We start from the raw sequence: 22,124 nt of genomic DNA, 5'->3' as shown, positions 1-22,124 counted from the left end.
GGTCATGCAGCAGGTTATCTTGGCACACCAAATAAAGCCCAGTGGTTCAAATACTTTAAATATTATTTCCATGACCAGGTACAATCAACTTAAAGATCAAATAACACATGATGAACCATAGACAAGAATGGAGAATATAATTAAAATGAAAAACTTCTAATAACAGCCCCAGCTAACGTGGCAGAATTTAAACACCTTGTACATGGAATCGAAGCACATGTTAAAACGTCACTAAAAGAAATAAAACGATTAAAATTCGACGGAATACGTATTTTAACAGGAATCGTACCACGCAAGTGAGAGGTTCTTTGCAATCCCAGAGCGGACCCTACACAACCTCTCTCTCCCTCCAGCCAGTACCCTCTTAGTCCCTCCCACTCCTGCCGCTGGTGAAGACGGAGAAGAAGTTGCATCCTTTATTGCCAGACTCCAGGAGGGGGAGAGGAGGTGAGGGAGAGAATTGAGGGGGAGGGGAGGGGTGAGATGGCGTGGAATTTGGGCAACGGCGGAGGTTATTTCTAGCACAATTTTCCCCCCTTCCTTGCTTCCCTGTTTTGTTCTCTCTCTCTCTCTCTCTCTCTCTCTCTCTCTCTCTCTCTCTCTCTCTCTCTCTCTCTCTCTCTCTCATGCTTCTTGCTCGTCTTCTGGTCCAGGGAGTTTATTTACGGTGTTTATTTTGCCCTCCTTTTCGTTATTTTTTCTTCACACTTTTGTCTTTAGGGAATTACTTTCTTTTCACACCTTTCTTTCTCTCTTTTTTTGTCTTCTTTTCTCTGCCCATCTAATCTGTCTCTCTGTCTTTTTCTCTGCCTCCCTTTCTCTTTTTTTTCTATGTATCTGTTCTTCTCTTTCTTTCCTTCTCTCGTTTTTGCCATTCTCTCTCTCTCTCTCTCTCTCTCTCTCTCTTAGCCTCACAGACTTATCTACTTGCTCTCTTCTTAATCTCTTTTCGTTTCCCCTTTCCAGGTTTTTATCCTCTGCCGTCTGATTCACGTGGTTGCTTCCATGGCTTTCCGCTAAGCCCTGCAATCTTGTACCTATTACCGTGGGGGTATCTTTTCCCGCTAAATTCTCTTCTCTTATCTCATTCTCATTCTCTTCGTCTCTCTGTCCCCTCCCCCCCCCTCCTTCACCGTACTGGCAATCAAGAGTTGGAAATGAGTCTTGCACTTCCTGAGAGCACACGCATAATTACCGACCCGGCTTGGCTAAAGGAATGTTCTTTGCCTCACGATCTGTCCAGACTAATTTCATAGTTTCCTCTCGAAAGCGAAAGAAAACGAAGGCCCATTTTTTTCCTAGATGGAACGTCGGCGGATCAAATAGGCTCACAGTCCTAATGGGCCCCAGTTCTAATAGGTCCTCGTCCTAATTGGCCTTAGTCCATGTGGGTCGTAGTCCCAATTAGTCCCCACTCTTAATAGACCACAATTCTAATTTATTGACCATTAACAATTGAAATCTTTTAGGACTAGGAACCAATTCTTATCGTTAGGTTAGGTTAGGTTAGGTTAGGTTGGTGATGCTGAATTCTATCCGAACTAGAACTCATCAAGACTGTGCACTATTGAACCAGACCTAGATGCTCTAGCGTTTAATGTAATCATGTTTTGGGAGACAGAATTGCTCCAATGAAACCTGCATTAAATGTAACATATGACTTACCTCCTAGGCGTAACAATGCCCTCGGAATATAACAATAAAGAGGAATACGCTTCGTATCAGGTATAACTGCTATGTATTTCCCTGGAATCTCTTACCTAGCGGGTATATATTTTCCCCTTGAAAGCGAGTTATTATTCAGTTGCATTTTCGGTCATTTGCGAGAAGGTAATGTGGGCCAGTTGAGTGAGAGAGGTAAAGAGTAGTGTAGGTAAGGCGTTTAGAGAGAGAGAGAGAGAGAGAGAGAGAGAGAGAGAGGAGGGAAATAGTAAAGGCGGAGGGAGGAGGGGAGGGGAAGGAGGTGGTGGAAGCATAGACAGAAGAGGGAAAGGAGAAATAGGAAGACGACGAACAGAAGAAAGGATAAGAAAAAGAAAGGAAAGAGGAGGAGGAGCAGGTGGAGGAATGGAAGAAGAGGAAGAAGAGAGGGAGAAGGAGGAGGAGGTGTTAGTGCAGAATATTAAAAGCTCTTTTCGTACAAGTTCTCCCTCGAGTCTACTTATAAAAATAAGTCTGAGGCAATTTGAACTTAACTAATATAAGACAATACTTGTGTTACACCTTAACTACTATCGGTAAACTAGACAGTACCGTTAATTACAGCAGTTAGCAAAAAGTTCTAATCTTGTCATTTCATTGTATTTGTTTTTAATTTATTTTATCTTTTATTTATGTTCTGTTTTATTTGTTTATATTCTTCGCTTATTTTCTCTTTTTTTCTTTCAATTTGTCCTTATTATATCCTCATTTCTTTTATCTCAAGCTTTCATTATTTTTTATTGAAACAAAATAAAAAAATAATCAATAAAATTAAATCTTTCTTATGTTCTTTTTTCTCTATACACAAAACATTTATTCCACAACACAGTTTTACCTCAACACCAGAAAATTTATCTCATCAAAATAGGTCATAGAAAATATGTAATTCAAACTAGCTTTTTTTAAACGTTTTAATATCATATTGAAACACTGCGTGAATTCAGGAGAGAAGGATTAAGAGAGCGAGAGAGAGAGAGAATGAGAGAGAGAGAGAATGAGAGAGAGAATGAGAGAGAGAGAGAGAATGAGAGAGAGAGAGAGAGAGAGAGAATAAGAGAGAGAATAAAATGAATAACAGTACAAATATACAAACAAACATCAATATATTAATTTTGGTAAGATCTCGACAATAAAAGAGTTTAAATAAAAGATAATATTTATAACAGAACAATTATACAGTAATCACAGCTACGTTAAAAAAAAAGACTAATAAAACTGGCGAATGAAACATACAACAACATTAACAAGTAGAATTCATATAATTAACACAGAGGAAACTTTAATTTGTTTTGATAGTTAATAATACAACTTAAGGAGAGAAAATTTATATAGATATTGGTAGGCAAGCATTACGAACTTGGTCTCTCATACCCCAGTGAAAAAGTGTGCAGCGGTCTCTCTCTCTCTCTTTGTCCTAACTATTCATGTGTCATAGTTCTGCCTCTGGTACCCGGAAGTTGGCTGGGTTAGTGTCCAGGGGGTTAGGTTAGTTGGTGGTGGGGACCACACATGCTAACTAACCTAATCTCGCTCGCCCGAGAATTGTTCGCTGCTCTCTGGGAAACGAGAACTATTGGACGTTCTTGGGGTGATTTGCTGTAGTTTCTTCATATTGTTTTTACTTTAAGACTTTGAAGTGACCCTTATAATGCAAAAACATATATACAAACACACACACACACACACACACACACACACACACACATATATATATATATATATATATATATATATATATATATATATATATATATATATATATATATATATATATATATATATATATATATAATTTTAGTATACATGATATATTCGCTTGTGGAGACGTGTATGTTTAAATACAATACATTATATACACAATTACAGCCTTTTTATTAGTTCAAGCTTTCAGCAATGACCAATGACTTGGTTACAACCAGTAAAAACAAAATACACACCAAAATCGAATATTAAAGCAAAAAATATGTGATAAAAGTTTACAAGAATTAACTATTGAAAATGACTAAAGAAAAGGACAAGATCGTCTCGATAATATCACTAACATAATCGTAGAGAGATGTACAACATAATCGAAAGGTAGAATTTTTATAATAATAAACTATTCATTGTCATTTAAGATAATGAGAAGTTTCCAAAGGTTCGTAGAATGCTTAAATAATGAAAAAAAATATATTAATGAATTGGCAACTCAGCAACAACGAGGGCTGCCACAAGATTCTCATATAAAATTTTCCTCATTATTTAAGCAGATATACGAACAATTGGAAACTTCTTATAATTTTAAATAACATTTAATAGTTTATTATTATAAAAATGCTATTTTTGGTTTGCTTAATATTTATCCTGACAGTGATACAGCTAAGAGTAGATCCACCAATCACAATCACCTTTACATACAGCCTTCCTTTACCAAGTATAGCCAGGTAAAATTGTGAGTACGAGATACAAGGTGAAGTCGCTGCACCTTTGGCTGACTATACCTCATCTTCCATGAGTGTTGTACTGTACTTAACAAATGTGCTTCATCTTCCAGGGGTGTTGTACTGAACTTAACACATGTGCTTCATCTTGCAGGGGTGTTGTACTGAACTTAACACATGTGCTTCATCTTCCAGGGGTGTTGTACTGAACTTAACACATGTGCTTCATCTTGCAGGGGTGGTGTACCGAACTTAACACTTGTGCCTCATCTTCCAGGGGTGGTGTACAAGGCAGTAGCTGAGGATGAGGACTTGGGTCTTACATGTCCCTTAGGACCAGGACTTAACACCCGTTGTCCCTGTGCCACCATCCACTACACCATACTGGACGAGAACAAGGAAGTGCATGACCTCTTCGGCATCCATGATTCCTCCGGTCTCATCTACCTGAAGCCTGATGTCAAGATGGAACCTGGTCGACAGTACCATGTAGAAATTATCGCTTCCAGTGAGTTTGTACCATTATCGAACATTTTCACTACCTCTTTTCTCTACTTTCATTCTCGGTTAGTCATTTATTATATCCCTTTGTCTATCTACTTACAAAATTCTCCATATCTCTCTCAGTATCTCTCTATCTCTTTCTCGTTATAGTTTATGTTCTTTTTCTCTTTATATATCTACGTCAATTTATTTCTTCGCCTCTCTTTATAACTTTCTATTATTGTCTTTATTTATTTTTATTTCTGAGTAATTCTATCTAACTATCTTATCTATTATTCAAATTCTGTTTGTCTGTCTGTCTGTCCTCCCCATTACCTGTATTAGGAACCTGAGCCCATCGACTCTCGCCTTCATATGAACTAACTAACATCTATTGTACATAATTATACTATGTTCTTTCAGGTACCAAGGACTCAAGAGGCCTGCCTGACCACCCGATGTTTGACGCCCAAGTGCTGACTGTGGTTGTGCGTAGGGACGACACTCTCCAAGACCTGCTCCACCAGGTAACTCATTCCTGTTGGGATTTCTTCGACTAGGTAAATTACCCTTTCGAGGGATCCCTGAGACTAAATTCAAATACTGCAGGCTGTCAGTGTCAAGATATATATATATATATATATATATATATATATATATATATATATATATATATATATATATATATATATATATATATATATATATATATATATATATATATATATATATATATATATATAATCAGCATGTGAAATATATACACACAATTATAATATATCCGGTGATTCAATTAGCCAAATGAGTGTGCTAATAATGTGATTACACTGATCAGTTGATGAGATATTGATCCAGTGACCCTGCGTCACCTGACCAATCAAGCGAAACGAGTATAATATACCTGATAATTGTTATTTATCATTGGGATCATGTTTCTGCCGCTTGAGGACACAACTGGTGAGTGTTGACTGAGAGTGTGTGTAAGTGTGTGTGTGTGTGTGTGTGTGTGTGTGTGTGTGTGTGTGTGTGTGTGTATGTGTGTGTGTGTGTGTGTGTGTGAATGCTTACAGAGAGAGACTGACACTTAATACATAACCCTAATGCTTTACACTGTCACAGCACGACCTCCCTTACACCCACAGGAGGCCCTGCCAGATGCCGTGCCCCTCGGCAACAACATCGACCACGGCACTGGCGCTTCTCTGATCAACACCTATGATGACGAGGAGGATGAACAATACGAGACGGAAGAAGAGGAGGACAAGAAGAGTCTGAGTGACGAGAAAGATTACAACGACGGCGGCGGAATTGACAACAATAATAATTACTCTGAAAGTGTTGACCTCATGGAACCAGAGACTCTAGTCAGGAAGAAGAGAGCCGTAAGTGCATCTGTTGGGTCTGTAAGAAAATGGTGTTGGTTCTCTAAGACAGTGGTGGTTATATAAGATAGTGGTAGTTCTGTAAGATAATGTTGATACTGTAAGTTAGAGTGGTTCTTTAAGATAAAGGGGTTCTCTCAGATTATGTAATGAAATAGTTAGGTTCTGTCATAAAGTATTTGTTCTGTCAGAGAGTGGGTGTACTGTAATATACTGGTGGTTCCATCAGATAGTCACGTGCTGGTAGTGGTTTTATTATGTGCTGATGGTTCTGTAACGTGATGGTAATGGTTCTGCAAGATGATGGAAGCAGTTCTGTAAGATAGTAATGGTTTTATATGACTGTAGTGGTTCTGAAAGGTAATGGTGACTTCATAAGATAGTAGCGGTGGTGGTTGTGGTATAATCCAGGGTAAAGTACTAATTTCAGAGTATCTAGTGACTGCCTACATAGGTACTAACCCTGGAACAGAGTGTGTCTACAGAACGAGAAACTAGTATCTTTTATTCTCTGCAGGCTGCCGGACCCACCGATTCGGTTTCCACCGCCAATCTAGAACTGAACAAGTTAGCCGGAGGTACAACCACACTGCAACCTGGTAATTCTGTCGACTACGAAATGAAAGTTGCTCTTCCAAATCTCGGTAAGTCCTGTCGATCTATATTCCACTTTGACTATGTGAATGTTTATCTATCTTTTCTTTTCATCTCTCTACTTTTGCCTGTCTATGTGTCTGTCTGTTTATCTCCTGTCTTGCTGCTCGACCTATATATACCTGTCATTTTTCCCATATACCCCTTTCTCTCTCTCCCTGTTGTCTCGTCTTGCACACCTGTCTGTCAATTATTTTGTCCAGAAAAAGAAAAAGAGGAAATAAATAGAATAAACAGAGAGAGAGAGAGAGAGAGAGAGAGAGAGAGAGAGAGAGAGAGAGAGAGAGAGAGAGAGAGAGAGAGAGAGAGAGAGAGAGAGAGAGAGACCCTTCAAAACTTCAAGACATGAGATCTCTTCGTTTCCAGTGACTGCCATCGATCTGATAGTTGAAATCTTCGTAATGGATGCTGTGTCTGGCATCACCCAGTTCGCTCTCTGTGACGTGGTCATTCAGTCCATTGGTAGTGGGATCACAGATGAAGCAGGCGCGGCCATCGCTCCAGCCGATTTTTCCACCCGTTACGAGTACAACCCATTCTTCCTAACCTTCGTGAGTACGACTAATGGATACGATACTGGATACTAGTTGTGGTAGTAGTGAAACATAAAATTGTACAATCATTATCAGTTAATTCATAAGATAAAAATGCTACTCACTCCATTCTATTGTCCGTCATTAAAAACTGTGTCCGCTGCTGTTACCTTTTGTATTCTGTTCACTAATCCATTATGTCTACTTTCAGTATTCCATTCTGTTCATTATTCCAGTACGACCGTGTAATCATCGACTTCGGTAGGATCAAGAACGGGGACACGTACACCTCGGGAACACCCCCAGACGATGTCAGCACCATCAGAATCACCTTCACTGCTACTCTTGTCAAGAACGACGCCTACACCAATGATTCCGTCATCGTCACAGCAGGGGCCGAGTATGACTCCGAGAAGTGGGTCTGGGTTAGCCAGGAGACGCACAGCTTCGATACCACAGCAGTGAGTAGCAGGGAGAGGGGTGAAGGTGAGGGAAGGAGGGTAAGGGTGAAGGAGTGAGGGGGTAAAGGAGGGAGGGTAAGGGTGAAGGAAGGAAGGAAGGTGAAGGTGAAGAAGGGAGAGGGTAAAGGATGAAAGATGAAGGAAGGAGGGATGGTAAATGAGGGTGAGGGTGAAGGAAGGAGGATGAAGGGGGATGATAAGGGTGAAGGTGAGGGAGGGAGGGAGGATAAGAGTGAAGATGAGGGAGGGAAGGTGAAGGGGAGAAGGGGGGGGTGAGGGTAGGGGAGACAGGTTGAAGGGAAGCGGGTGAAGGTGAAGGAGGGAGGGTACGGGAGGGGGAAAATGAGGGAGGGAGGGTAAGGGAGGGTGAGGAAGAATCACCATCCCTACCTTTCAATATGTGGCTATATCTCCCCTTCATACCCAATTCAGGTCTTTCTGTTCCATTCCTTATACCTCTCCTTCCCTTCTAAATCTCCCAGTTCTCTCCCTACCCTTCTCAACTCATCATGTCCTCTGACTCTCCCTCCAAACTCTATATTCACCTGTTAGTCCATCCTTAACTATTCCAATTTTCATTCCCAATTACTCATCTCACTTCGTCCTATTCCTCCCTAGGTCTCTTCCATTCCCACCTCCATGCCATCTCTGTTTCCCACCAGCCACTTCATGGAAAACACCAACGAATCTTTATTCCCCCCATGTAATATATCATTGTCCCTTCCTTGCTACCTCTGACACATGAACATTAATACCCTGCTTACCTTTCGTGATTCACCTGCAGGTTGCCCATGATCAAACAGTAACGATGACGAGTCCGAGCAGCATCGCACAATACGCTGGTGGTGGCTTCAAGATTGACGTCTACATGAACGATCCCTTTACCACGATGCTCTTCGAAGTGTACACCCCGGACGGGATTCATGTAAGACGAGTGTGTGTGTGTGTGTGTGTGTGTGTGTGTGTGTGTCAATTTTTGTTGTGTATATATACATATATATATATATATTTATATATATATGCCTAGAACATGAAAAAGCAACAAGGTACAACAGGAGTCTCTTAAACCCACAGGACAAGTTCTCAGTTTCCCACATCTTCATCTCTGCCATGGGAAGTAATTATATCTGCATGGTGGACAACTCTCGAAAAGTGACCTACCATCCGTCAGTGAGTGGACGCACCTTTCACAGAGCCACCATTGAGGCCCAGATAATTTTGAGGAACCTGGATTACGGTAATTATTCTCTTCTTGGCTATTGAAAAGGGTCAAGTCATTGGTAGGAGCAAGGTAATGCCTGAGTGAGCACAATGCCAAAAGCAATGTAGTGCAATAATCAATATAGTAAGATTAATCAACAGAACGCAGGTGAAGTAGAGGTAATACAATGAGTAAGATAAGATAAGAGTGTAGGTAGTAAGTACTATAGATAAGTTAGCTTCTCAATCAAAATAGAGAGTCAAGTCAATTTCTTAGATTAGGAGTTCGAATCAGATGGCGATTATAATATTGTAATGGGCAAAATCAAGTGGATATTGAAAAAATACATGACAAGTTACGCAAATGGAAATCTTAAAATAATTTAAAAGGTTTACATCTTATAGCTGGGTTTAAGAATGACTAGGTTAACTACGAAGTCTATCTGTCTATTTATGTCCTGTAGTCTTAACTGTTTTATTTGTTGAAGACTTTTTGGGCTAGTATACTAGTGATCGACTACTTGTCCTAGAAAACTAGGAGTGTTGTTTTGTTTAGTTTATAATATGATAATGTCCTTGTCCATACAGCTGATCTCGCGGCTGCCTTAACTGACCCCAATTTCAAGATCGAGTTTGGGTTTAACATATTTATCCTGGATGCCGTGGCCGGGGAGTCGGTGGCTGTGGGGGCTGGGCTCGTCATAGGCACCAACACCGTGTGGACTGAAAATGTGACTGTGAGCGTGACAGCTGGCGTTAACCCGCCAACGGGCGGGGACCCTACCTGGCAATCTGTGAGTCCGAAAGTTGGTTTTAAACGTTGCTTTTTACCATATGTATGTTAATTATTAATGATATCATGATTTAAATCAATTGTTTTCAGGGATTTGTTTAATAATGATCAAAAGCTGCAATGGGCTTGGGGCCTTTATTCTCCTTTAAGGCTATAATGTCCATCATGAGACAACTAGTGAGCCCCACCCCCCCCTCCCCCCCTCCAACAAGAGGAGATATGGAATATATATTTGCTGTGTTCCGACAGATCGTACCGTTAACCTCTACGGAAGTGGCCGATGGCGGGACGGTGACGTGGGGAGTACCAGCTGAGATCACCAATGCCGGATCCTCTTTCGTAGAGTGTACTGTCACACCAACTGCCCCACGTGAGTTTTTTAGTTCTTGGTAAAACATTATGATTGGTGAGAAGCACTGCTTACTTCTAAATGTTCCTTTCTCTGGTAATTTCTAATGTCTAAGAAGGAATTCCTAACAAGCTGAATGGCAGTCTTGCAAATAATTCCCTGAGTAAAATAAGAAAACTTATCTTTAAGACATCACAGAAAGGAAAGATTTATGTTTTTGAGTATGTATGGGATGTTGTTTGTGTGTATGGGTGTGTGTGTGGGATGTTGTTTGTGTGTATGGGTGTGTGTGTGGGATGTTGTTTGTGTGTATGGGTGTGTGTGTGGGATGTTGTTTGTGTGTATGGGTGTGTGTGTGGGATGTTGTTTGTGTGTATGGGTGTGTGTGTGTGGGATGTTGTTTGTGTGTATGGGTGTGTGTGGGATGTTGTTTGTGTGTATGGGTGTGTGTGGGATGTTGTTTGTGTGTATGGGTGTGTGTGTGTGGATGTTGTTTGTGTGTATGGGTGTGTGTGTGGGATGTTGTTTGTGTGTATGGGTGTGTGTGTGTGATGTTGTTTGTGTGTATGGGTGTGTGTGGGATGTTGTTTGTGTGTATGTGTGTGTTGTGTGTATGTGTGTGTGTGTGTGTGATGTGTGTGGTGTGTGTGTGTGTGTGTGTGTGTGTGTGTGTGTGTGTGTGTGTGTGGGATGTTGTTTGTGTGTGTGGGTGTGTGAGATGTTGTTTGTGTGTATGGTGTGTGGGATGTTGTTTGAGTGTATGGGTGTGTGTGTGATGTTGTTTGTGTGTATGGTGTGTGTGTGTGATGTTGTTTGTGTGTATGGGTGTGTGTGGGATGTTGTTTGTGTGTATGGGTGTGTGTGTGGGATGTTGTTTGTGTGTATGGGTGTGTGTGTGTGATGTTGTTTGTGTGTATGGGTGTGTGTGGGATGTTGTTTATGAGTATGAGGGTGTGTGGACTGTTTTATGTGTGTAAGATTGTGTGTGGGGTGGTGTTTGTATGTATGACTGTGTGTGTGTGTGTGTGTGTGTGTGTGTGTGTGTGTGTGTGTGTTTTAGGTTCAAAGACCGAAAAACAACAACAACGCGTTGTGACTGCCGTTGATTACACGAGACATGAATTTAAAATAAAAAATCCCCTTACTAACCTAACTTAACCTATCCTAAACGATGGTTAGGTTGGGACGTGTTAGGTTAGATTATGTTAGGTTATGTTAGGTTCTGTAACGTTTTGAGCCTTTTTCCTCTCTCAGATAAGGCTTGTGGTGTGAGTTATGGCACCGCAGGACCCAACATCGTCTCTTTCCCGCCTCTAACCTTCACCAATAACTCCGACGGTTCCCTGGTCTTCTCAGCATACATAAACTCGACCGGTACCGTAAGTAACTAGAATGCGGTTACCTAAGTCGCGTAAAACTCGCTCTGTGATTCTCGTAAAACTATTATTTCATGCCGACATCTGTTGATCCAACTTTGGTTTGATAGCAGCCTCTTTTCCCAGCTTTAAGGTCAAGTTGAGTCGGAGTCTAGAAATATTGATGTGCCTGTGTGTTTGTCTTTGCAGTTCGCTACTGCTAATGCTGACCTCTTGGTGTTCGAGGTGTCCGTGCAATTCAACGGAGCACCTTCGGACACCTCCATTTCGTGCACAGGCGGATCAGGGGAAACTCTATCGGTCACAACTGGGGTGAGGAAAACCTACTCCTCAAGCTGTAATATTCTCTACAATGAATTTTCTAAATGAAGTTGAAGACATTGATACTATGCAACGCATTCATCTCTTTTCCACAGACTGCGGGAACCGCCGACATGCAGGGCACGGTAGACAGTGTGTCCTCAGACGTTATCTGGTACGACGGGTCGCAGGCTGGACTTCTAATCACCCTAACGCTTCCAGGTAAAAAAGACAAAATTACAAGCTGTGACACAAGGTAGTTTTGTAAACTTGGGATCAGTAGAGGTGCCAGTGTCGTTCCCGGTACACACACACACACACACACACACACACACACACACACACACACACACACACACACACATACACACACACACACACACACACACACACACACACACACACAAAGCACAAATATTCACAAGAAAAGTGACCCAATATGACACAACACGGCGCTGTAAATCTTTGTATAGATGCATTACTGTCTGTCTGTTTGCTTTTAAGAATTTACTCACGATTAACCTGTCGATGTTCACTTGAAATAAGGAACATGCCATTATTTCAAACCTGACCAGTACTTGAGGAGACAATTACCACCGGGTCCTCTACAGTCCAACTAGTTTCTGAAAAACATACTTATTTAATACAAATTAGGACGATGTTTACAGCTGTTGCATCCAAAGGGTCTCACCGTGATCTTGAAATCTTTCAGGTGGGGGCGTCCCCTATGCCAGTATGACGCTGGAAGCTGCTGGGGACCTCGACATCACTGGGTGGGGATCAAGGGCGTGTGGAGCAAGGATTATCACAGCAGGCGTTGGTGTTCCCTGCATCGCTGGCAAAATAGACCTCTTGAACGAGGGGGTGTCCCTGATGAAAGGGTAAGTATGTGCAGTGGATCACGTCCTTGGGCGACTGTGTGTGTGTGTGTGTGTGTGTGTGTGTGTGTGTGGATTTATCGAGTAAAATGAGTTTATTGCCCAATGGTTGTCTGTTATTATTAGTTCCGGGTACCGATCCCGGACCACCACGAATAGCAGGCAGGAAGTTTATCCACTGAACCACAATGTGCTAAAAAGTTACCCCACCTTAACTACTCTTGTAGTTCAGGTTCCCTGGCCACTCACTGTGAGTCGAAGTGTTGAGGCAGTCCGCCCACAATCGGGTCCCAGACAACTGTTAATCGAGATCCTAGCACAACGGTTTTGTAAATGTATCAGAAAATGTAATGTACACAAGTAAATCAAAAGATAATTTCAAGAAATATATAAAATACACGATAGAATATTCAGTAATAGAGGAAGGTGAAAGTCAAAGCACACTCCCATTTAAGTTACTCTGGCCCTACTCATAGAGTAAAGCATGAAACCCATTAAACTGCATTTGCATCGACTATGTTCTCACGATATAAACATTACTTTTATTTCGAGGAATTATTGATCATTATTTTTAACCTCATAAAAAAGCTGAAAAAGAGTACTTCTGTAATGCCATGATTAACCTCTCGGAAAGAAGTGTAACATTATGCATTGTATTTTTAATAAAAATTAGGTGCTGGATTCGGTAAAATGCTACTGACACCACATACAAGGCATGGGCAGTTCCCAATGAGGTTCACGGCGCCATCAGCTCGATGAACAGGCTTTGTGTGAAATATAACAGAGTCTAGGACTGCTTTTAGTGTCCTTGTGGGTAGGTCGGTAGCGTTCCCTAGTCCCACCCAGTAGGTCGAGGGTTCGATTCCTGGCTGGTGAGGTCGTTGATTATATCATTATGTATATATATATATATATATATATATATATATATATATATATATATATATATATATATATATATATATATATATATATATATATATATATATATATATATATATATATATATATATATATATATATATATATATATATATATATAATGTGTGTGTGTGTGATTACCGATGATCAATGAACTGTCAACATCTGCAGGAAAGCCGACTCGGTGTTCACAGACGGAATACGGATGGAACTCGGGCCGGCCTGTGGCACCATCAGGACTGAGTCCTTGCCAGACTCCGCCTATCAAGTGAAGATTGCTGTCTACTACGAAATTCCTAAACTACAAGCGAGCGCTGCAGGTAAGGTCAAGTACGGAGCCAAGATGTAGTTGGGGAATACAGGGGGGCTCTGCAGGATAGGAACAAACACATTACTGCCAAAAAAGTCATTACTAATCATGCTAAGAACCTTACGGAAACGATAGGTTATTGATAACTATCCCAATCTATATTTCGTTTTAACTAAGTCATACCATTTGATTAATATACTGTACACTTCTCTACTATGGAGGGCATTCGTCTTGTTGCTTAGTATCTCACAGTACTCTACCACATGGTCGATTTAGCCTGTGATTCTACTGACCTCTGGATGACCTACCCTCATAACCTCTCTCTCTCTCTCTCTCTCTCTCTCTCTCTCGGCCGTACCTCCACGACAAACTCTAACTCACCTGACACCTTTATTTTTCTTCAACAGGTGGTGCCTTCAACATTAGTCTCGGGTTAAGTTTGAGTGACTCCCTCATATGGACAAGTTGGGGCTCGTTCACCTTCAATACCGGAGCTCCTGCTTATACGGCTGGTGAAGATCCCACTTTTGGTATAAATCCCATACCAGAAGTTATCATCGATCCTGGAGTACCACAGATGGTCAAGGTGAGTGAGACCATCTTTTCATGTGCTGTTGTTTTTGTAATTTTTTCCTCAGGTGTGACTCGGGATTTTATTGTTGTTGTTGAGGTTAGGTTAGGTTAAGTTAGTTTAGAATGTTATCGTGTTATTTACTTGTACGGTAAAATAGAAAAGTTAATTCAAGTTAAGTTAAGTTAAATTAAGTAAAGTGTGTGTGTGTGTGTATGTGTGTGTGTGTGTGTGTGAAGAGATTCAGCATCGGATCAGATGTGCATCTCAAGTCTTAGGGAGACCCCGAAACCGTGTCTTCAGCTGTAGGGAGCTGAAACTATCTACAAAGTTACACGTATATCGAGCAGTGGTCTTCCCCACCCTGCTATATGGCAGCGAGACATGGGTCACATACAGGAGGCACCACAAGGCACTTGAAAACTTTCCCCAATGCTGCCACCGAACATCAAAACTCAGTTAAGCTCACGGCAGCCCTCACCAACCACATAATAGCTCAGAACCCAACAGGCGAGGTAGATACCAGTGAACTAAACAAGATTCGACGGTCCATTACGACAGAGCGACAGCACGGCCAAAGTAATAAGTTGCAGCAGCTGATGCTGCAAGTACCAGAGAATTTGAAAAAAATAGGCTATAGCGCAGGAGGTGGGCGCCTCGAAATGGTTAGCAATGTTACCGATAAGGACAAATGGTTTCCATCTTAATAAACAAGAATTTACAGATGCCATTGCTCTAAGATACGGTAGGCCAGTAGAATGTTTGCCCTCCCAATGCGTGTGTGGCTCCTCCTATGACGTCTATCACGTCATGGTGTGCAAGAAAGGGGGCTTCATATGCATGAGGCATGACGAAGTAAGGGATCTCACTGCAAATATGTTGAAGGATATCTTTCGTGATGTCAGGGTGGAACCTACCCTCCTTCCATTGGATGGTGAGAATTTCCAAAATAGGACTTCAAACACATCCAACGAAGTCCGTACTGACATCATCAGTGCTCGAGGATTCTGGATGCAGGGAAAGCGAGCTTTCTTCGACATCAGGATTTTTGATCCCATGGCCGCATGTCACCGTAACTTAGCTCTCGATGCTGCACACAGGAGGAACGAGAACGACAAGATAAGGGCATATGGGGAGAGAATTCAGAAGGTTGATCAAGGCAGCTTCACTCCTCTGGTGTTCACAACCTCTGGTGGGATGGGACCAAGTGCAAGATGCTTCTACGCCAGACTCGCGGAGGTGCTATCCGAACAGAAGCAGCAGCCCAGAAGTTATGTTACAGCCTGGTTGAGATGTCGACTGTCCTTCTTTCTCCTTAGGTTTGCTTTGCTCTGCCTCAGGGGAACGAGAGCCTCGGCCCCAAAGCCGACAACAGTTGCAGATATTGACTACGAGGCAACAGTCACTGAATGTCGCATAGATCTGCGGCTCAACTAACTCAACACAGCTAGGGTAGCTACTTATGTATGAGGATAGTTAATTTTAAGGTAATGAAATGGGGGAGGCTGGAGGCCACGTAATTATAAAAAAAGTAGTTGTAGTAGTAATAGTAGTGTGTTCCTATTTGGGGAGACTGGAGGCCACGTTTAGAAAAAAAATAGTGTGTGTGTGTGTGTGTGTGTGTGTGTGTGTGTGTGTGTGTGTGTGTGTGTTGTTAAATCCTTTTCCCACTCTTTCAATATTATCCCATCACTCATATACAGTAATTGAACTACCGTTAAGTATATCCACAGCCCTTACATATAATTAATTCCCTTTACGTACAACCCAACTCTTGTAAACAATCTCTCCCTGTAAAACCACTCTACCTTTTAATTACACTCCATATCCCTAAAAAAAAAAAAATAATAATTATATATATATCTTCTTCTAGGTGGTGCTGAAGCCTCGTCCTGGTACTGTGGGTCACTACATCATTACCTTCTCAGTCGACGATGTAACTCAAATCAGTATCTGCAGGATATTCATTTTGGAAGTTGGTATGTACCGGCTGGTCCTAGTGGATCCCAAATCTAGGTGGTAATCATCAAGGGTTCTAATCCTAACGTCTCAATAATAGTGTTCTCTTAATTCTATAGCTTCCAATCTAAATGACTCAATGACTTCTTTGCCTGATCTTGAAGAGGTCCCAATAACAATGGTCCCTTATCTCAATGAGCCCTAATTATATTGCTACTTACCTAATACATATATAATATACAGTATATTGGAGACCGGTTTGGACTTAGGTAAATGTGTTTATGAAGATAGGAGTTGTGTTAGGGTTAAGGAGAGACAGTGGTAGTGTATTCTTGATGAGGTAAGATGGCCTTTATGGTGTTGGTTGAGGGTTAGTTTTAGGAGGAAGGATAACTTCAGCTTCTGGTGGAGAATCTGCAATCATGCGTCGTTGGGGGAAGTTTTAGCAAACAGCGATGCAACCTCGAGATAACAGGTGAGAATATGAACGTTTGGCGCATCTCACGCTACGTGGGAGAATACCGTGTACCATTGTTTGATACACAGCAGTGCTAAAAAAAAATAATGTTGCTGCGTTCCAAATCACTTTTGAAAAACTTCTATAATATGGAAATCACATTAAACAAAAACCCGGTGAATGGAGGATACCAGCCAACACACACACACACACACACACACACACACACACACACACACACACGCCACAACTCTAAGAACATGAAACCTACACCCTGGAGGTGTGCGCATCTTTGTTATTGTTTTAGATGTTCGAGGGTGAACAGTATGCGAAGTCTACGAAAGAGCTTGGCAATTTTTTTTTTTTTTCTTTGTTGTGATCAATATTAGTGGCTTGGCCTGAACTCAAGTTGAGGCTCTCGATTCCCTGAAAGACAAAAGAGTAGGCTATGTGTAACGAAGTCTAGGCTAACTGTTAAGAGTTATTGTAGTACAGTGGTTACACTCTTATTTCCCAATTGGGGGTCACACACACACATACACACACACACAGCTAAGGTGCTCCGTTGTTTCCCTTTTCCCGTGTGATTTTATCAAGACATATATATATATATATATATATATATATATATATATATATATATATATATATATATATATATATATATATGTAATGAGACAAAACTCACAAGAAGAGAATTACATACATATATGTAGGAAGTATAGAGAGTAGGCATGTAAAGATAGGAAACTTGGTAGCGTGGCCTGGATGTTATTTGCACAGCGTCACTACGCTTATCTTATCTCGTATGTCAATACACACATATCACTTCTTAAAGGGACAACTTGTTAAACACCTCTTGATACAACTATTTATTAATTCACTCAATGACATGGACACATTAATATCACTATTATATCGGGGTACTAACACATTATGCTTTACGTTACTTGACACTGACTCTCGGACACACCTGAATGAATACACTTCCCACAGTAGGTAACTCACCCTAGGACGTTCTGACAAGACTCACGTGTACCCTGACGTAGGCCCAGTGAGTGCTGGCTGGGCTGCCTCCTATGAGAGGCTTCTGCTTAGCTGGGGTCTGGTCGGGAAGTCCCCTTCCCGACCTGGGGAGAGGGTGAGCTTGACTCTGAGAAGTGAACCGAGTGACGACCCGAACGGGAGAGAGATGACAGCAACCAGAATGAGAATCGTAATGGAATCCCGAATGGAATCTCGAATGCCGAAATGGAATATTGAATGCCCGTGGACGGGACTGTAGGGCCTTTATATGGGGTCGGCCCAGCCGGCTTCTGACCTCTAACAATTAACACTAAACTGGTTTGATCTGGATAATTGTGTGCAGGTGTGGTCCTGGCCAGGTGTCTTGGCTAGGTGCGGTTGTAGGTCACCGGCTCACGTCATTAGCGGGCCAGGTCAAGTCCCTTGGGTCGACCTGAGGTGTGTCAAATCGGAATGTGGTGGTACCACGAGGTCTGTGGTGTACTTGCTGTTATATGTGACATAATTCTGGGCTGTAAGGTTTGGTCTGACAATCACTCATTACACCTCCCGCCAAGACCAAAGCTTCATCACAGAGACTGATGCCACATATAGACAGCAACATCACGTGTGGTGTCAAAGATAATCCCTGGGGCGATAACATAGTCTCACATTTACAAACAACAATCTCATAGGTGTATGTTTTTCTACTGGCGCTAGTTTGATCTGACAAAGCTCACTATACCTCCCGCCAAGATCAAAGCTTCTATGCCAGGAGAAAAAGGAAACATAGCAAGTGAACATAGAATGAAAAAATCCTTCATATGTAGCATAGTGTCCGAGGCAACCTTGCAAATCACATTCTACAAACAACAACAGGTGTTACATTTCCATGTCAAAATAATAATTCATCTCAGTCAGTAATATAGCTACAACATCGTGTTTCATAGTCCAAGACATTGATCAAATGAACTCATAGAAAAAGTGAGACTAAAAAAAGACATTCTTTGTAGTAAACATCAACAAAATCAGAGAAAATACTTCAAAATACACAAAAAAAATTTCCTACTTCACATATTAGGGTATTGATATCTTTTTATTATACATCAACAACATCAGTACATTAGTTGGGTCCGGCATAGCTCACGTCTTCCATCCAGCTGGTATCTGAAAAATAGGGGATGGCGGCAGCTCAGCAGCTGTAGTCGGTTGGTCCTTCATCATCGACTTTCTTGTGATGTCAGGACAGCACATCTTCTGTCTTCTTTCTTCACATAGCACATCTTCTGTCTTCTGTCTTCTTTCTTCACATACCGCACCTTGTAGGTCGTTTCTCCACACCTTCTGACTTCTTCTCACTTCCTCCTGGTTTCTATACTCTTCCAGACGAGTTTTCTGTCCCATCTGCGTTCTTCCTCTATACATCTTCATTTTCATATTCCAGATGAATTTTTCTGCTCCATCTGAGTTTCTTTATACATCTTCGTTTTCCGTCATATTCCAGATGAATTTTTCTGCTTCATCTGCATTTCTTCTCTGCAACATCATCATTTTCAACATATTCCAGACGAATTTTTCTGCTCCATCTGTATTTCTTCTCTGCAACATCATCATTTTCAACATATTCCAGACGATTTTCTGTTCGTCTGCCGACGGCCCTCTCCGGCCGGGATGAGCCGGTCCACTGTTTGGGCTGTCGTCTCCTTAGATGACTGTAAGGCAGGTTCCGCGGACCAGGGCTCGCCCTCCGTACGTGAGTGTCGGCGAGACCAAAGACCGTCCTGTCTTACACCTTCCACAGTGGTGAATCCCTCCCTGGCTGGGCTCACCAGGGTTCGTTGTGTGGCGATCCATTCCACACTCCTTACTTCCTAAAGTAGAAAAATATAAAATCTTCTTAATCCTATACCAAGGGAGGACTTGAAAGAAGTGACGTGGTGTGTGGTGGGTTTCGTGCTGCCTTCATCAAGCTGCATTCATCACGCTGCTTTCATCATGCTGGTTCTTCTCTGCTCGTATGTACTGTGGTTGACGTCCGGCTGGCCATGGGTGGTACTGTGTGTGACATTTGACAGAGAAACAATCCTAAAGGGGTGATGGATTAGTTGGAAGTGCATTCGCAAAAAAAAAGTTTACTTTATACGATAGGTCAATGTTTGGCAACTATCATTTCCGTCACGACAATGTTCTCATCAGGCTGGGTCGGGGAGTGAAGCTCTGCGCACTACACTAAATATCATTTATCACTGCGCGTCAAAGAGTACATCACAAATCATAATAGCATAAAAATACACTGAGTGAAGCTCTGCATTCATCGCAATATTACTTCATATTAACCATCATCATCAACACACAGCTTACGGGACAAAAGACGGGGGATTAGTGTGGTCAAGCGGCGGGGCAGGTCAGAAGGACGTGAGGTCACCCGAGCGGGGTGGGGCGAGGCAGGGCGGCGCGGGGCGAGGCGAGGCTGGCCAGGCCCAGCCAGGCTGGTGCGTTGCGGGTGAGGTGGGGAGGAGCCGAGGCGCGGTTGATCGGGCCAGACCTAGGCTTCGCGGGGCGGGGAGGTGCACGGAACGGAGGGGCGGGGCAGGGCAGGGCAGGGATGGGAGGAAGGGTAAGGAGGGTGAGGTAAGGATTAGGACAGGGAGGAGGATGTAGGTTAAAAGACATGTTAAGTTATAACAGTTAGTACAGACACCGCTTTCATCACTGAAACACAATGGCTACATTCAACACTGACCAACAATCAAACTGCACTTGGGCTACTGAGAATGCCACAGATAGCGGGTGACACTGAGAAATTACGTTAAGCACTGAACATATTTCTATCAAAAATTCGCACATACCACGACGAGAGACATTGACTTGAGCTGTAAAGATGACACACTAGGACACTTTTCACGCTACTACGCAGGAACTTCTTATTACGCACTTTTGAACTAACGAGCCAGGTGTTATGGCTAACGGGGGAGGGCATGGGTTTACGTTAAGTACACTGTTACCAATAACAAGGGACGCGGGGCGTGGGTTAACGTCATAGTTCGCTGCCGCCAATGTAATGAGACAGAATAAACAGAGAAGAGGAAGATATATATATATAGGAGAGAGTATAGAGTATAGGAATGTAAAGATAGGAAACTTGGTAGCGTGGCCTGGATGTTATTTGCACAGCGTCACTACGCTTATCTTATCTCGTATGTCAATACACATATATCACTTCTTAAAGGGACAACTTGTTAAACACCTCTTGATACAACTATTTATTACTTCACTCAATGACATGGACACATTAATATCACTATTATATCGGGGTACTAACACATCATGCTTTACGTTACTTGACACTGACTCTCGGACACACCTGAATGAATACACTTCCCACAGTAGGTAACTCACCCTAGGACGTTCTGACAAGACTCACGTGTACCCTGACGTAGGCCCAGTGAGTGCTGGCTGGGCTGCCTCCTATGAGAGGCTTCTGCTTAGCTGGGGTCTGGTCGGGAAGTCCCCTTCCCGACCTGGGGAGAGGGTGAGCTTGACTCTGAGAAGTGAACCGAGTGACGACCCGAACGGGAGAGAGATGACAGCAACCAGAATGAGAATCGTAATGGAATCCCGAATGGAATCTCGAATGCCGAAATGGAATATTGAATGCCCGTGGACGGGACTGTAGGGCCTTTATATGGGGTCGGCCCAGCCGGCTTCTGACCTCTAACAATTAACACTAAACTGGTTTGATCTGGATAATTGTGTGCAGGTGTGGTCCTGGCCAGGTGTCTTGGCTAGGTGCGGTTGTAGGTCACCGGCTCACGTCATTAGCGGGCAAGGTCAAGTCCCTAGGGTCGACCTGAGGTGTGTCAACCTGGAATGCGGTGGTACCACGAGGTCTGTGGTGTACTTGCTGTTATATGTGACATAATTCTGGGCTGTAAGGTTTGGTCTGACAATCACTCATTACATATATATATATATATATATATATATATATATATATATATATATATATATATATATATATATATATATATATATATATATATATATATATATATATATATATATATATATATGCTGATAACCACATCGTTATTTAATTATATATGTACGTATATGTGTAGAGGCTAAAACTAATTCCCTTAATACAGGACCCAGCTACCCTTGCTTGGACAAGGACCCATACTTCAAGGAGGACTTACCCTACCAGCACGTCACCATCATCCACGATTCTGTCACCTGGGGTTTAGAGGCTGTCCTTGACCTGGGAGTCGTACGTAACCTCGGTAGGTGGAGACAGTGCAATATAATATTTCTTATTATTTGGGCATGAATTCTGCTCTGATAGACAGACGCCCACAAGTATCGAAATTC

At 42.1% G+C, this 22,124-nt stretch overlaps 1 protein-coding gene across 1 annotated transcript in view; it reads left to right on the top strand.

The window, feature by feature from the left end:
• LOC121871477 overlaps nt 1–22,124 on the top strand; it is a 180,025-nt gene that overhangs the window by 142,526 nt on the left and 15,375 nt on the right. Inside the window, exons 5-22 of the mRNA XM_042373825.1 lie at nt 4,399–4,629; nt 5,028–5,131; nt 5,747–5,986; nt 6,504–6,630; nt 7,007–7,191; nt 7,410–7,634; nt 8,419–8,559; nt 8,709–8,871; nt 9,423–9,628; nt 9,877–9,997; nt 11,231–11,355; nt 11,542–11,664; nt 11,769–11,874; nt 12,365–12,533; nt 13,623–13,771; nt 14,169–14,347; nt 16,206–16,311; nt 21,902–22,036. Coding sequence (XP_042229759.1) covers nt 4,399–4,629; nt 5,028–5,131; nt 5,747–5,986; nt 6,504–6,630; nt 7,007–7,191; nt 7,410–7,634; nt 8,419–8,559; nt 8,709–8,871; nt 9,423–9,628; nt 9,877–9,997; nt 11,231–11,355; nt 11,542–11,664; nt 11,769–11,874; nt 12,365–12,533; nt 13,623–13,771; nt 14,169–14,347; nt 16,206–16,311; nt 21,902–22,036 — 2,835 coding nt within the window. The remainder of the gene's footprint in view (nt 1–4,398; nt 4,630–5,027; nt 5,132–5,746; nt 5,987–6,503; nt 6,631–7,006; nt 7,192–7,409; nt 7,635–8,418; nt 8,560–8,708; nt 8,872–9,422; nt 9,629–9,876; nt 9,998–11,230; nt 11,356–11,541; nt 11,665–11,768; nt 11,875–12,364; nt 12,534–13,622; nt 13,772–14,168; nt 14,348–16,205; nt 16,312–21,901; nt 22,037–22,124) is intronic.

The sequence above is a fragment of the Homarus americanus genome, unplaced genomic scaffold (assembly GCF_018991925.1).
Source record: "Homarus americanus isolate GMGI-L3 unplaced genomic scaffold, GMGI_Hamer_2.0 scaffold45698, whole genome shotgun sequence".
Taxonomy (NCBI): domain Eukaryota; kingdom Metazoa; phylum Arthropoda; class Malacostraca; order Decapoda; family Nephropidae; genus Homarus; species Homarus americanus.
Note: the sequence above shows the minus strand (reverse complement) of the source record. Positions and strands in the feature narration are given on the sequence as shown.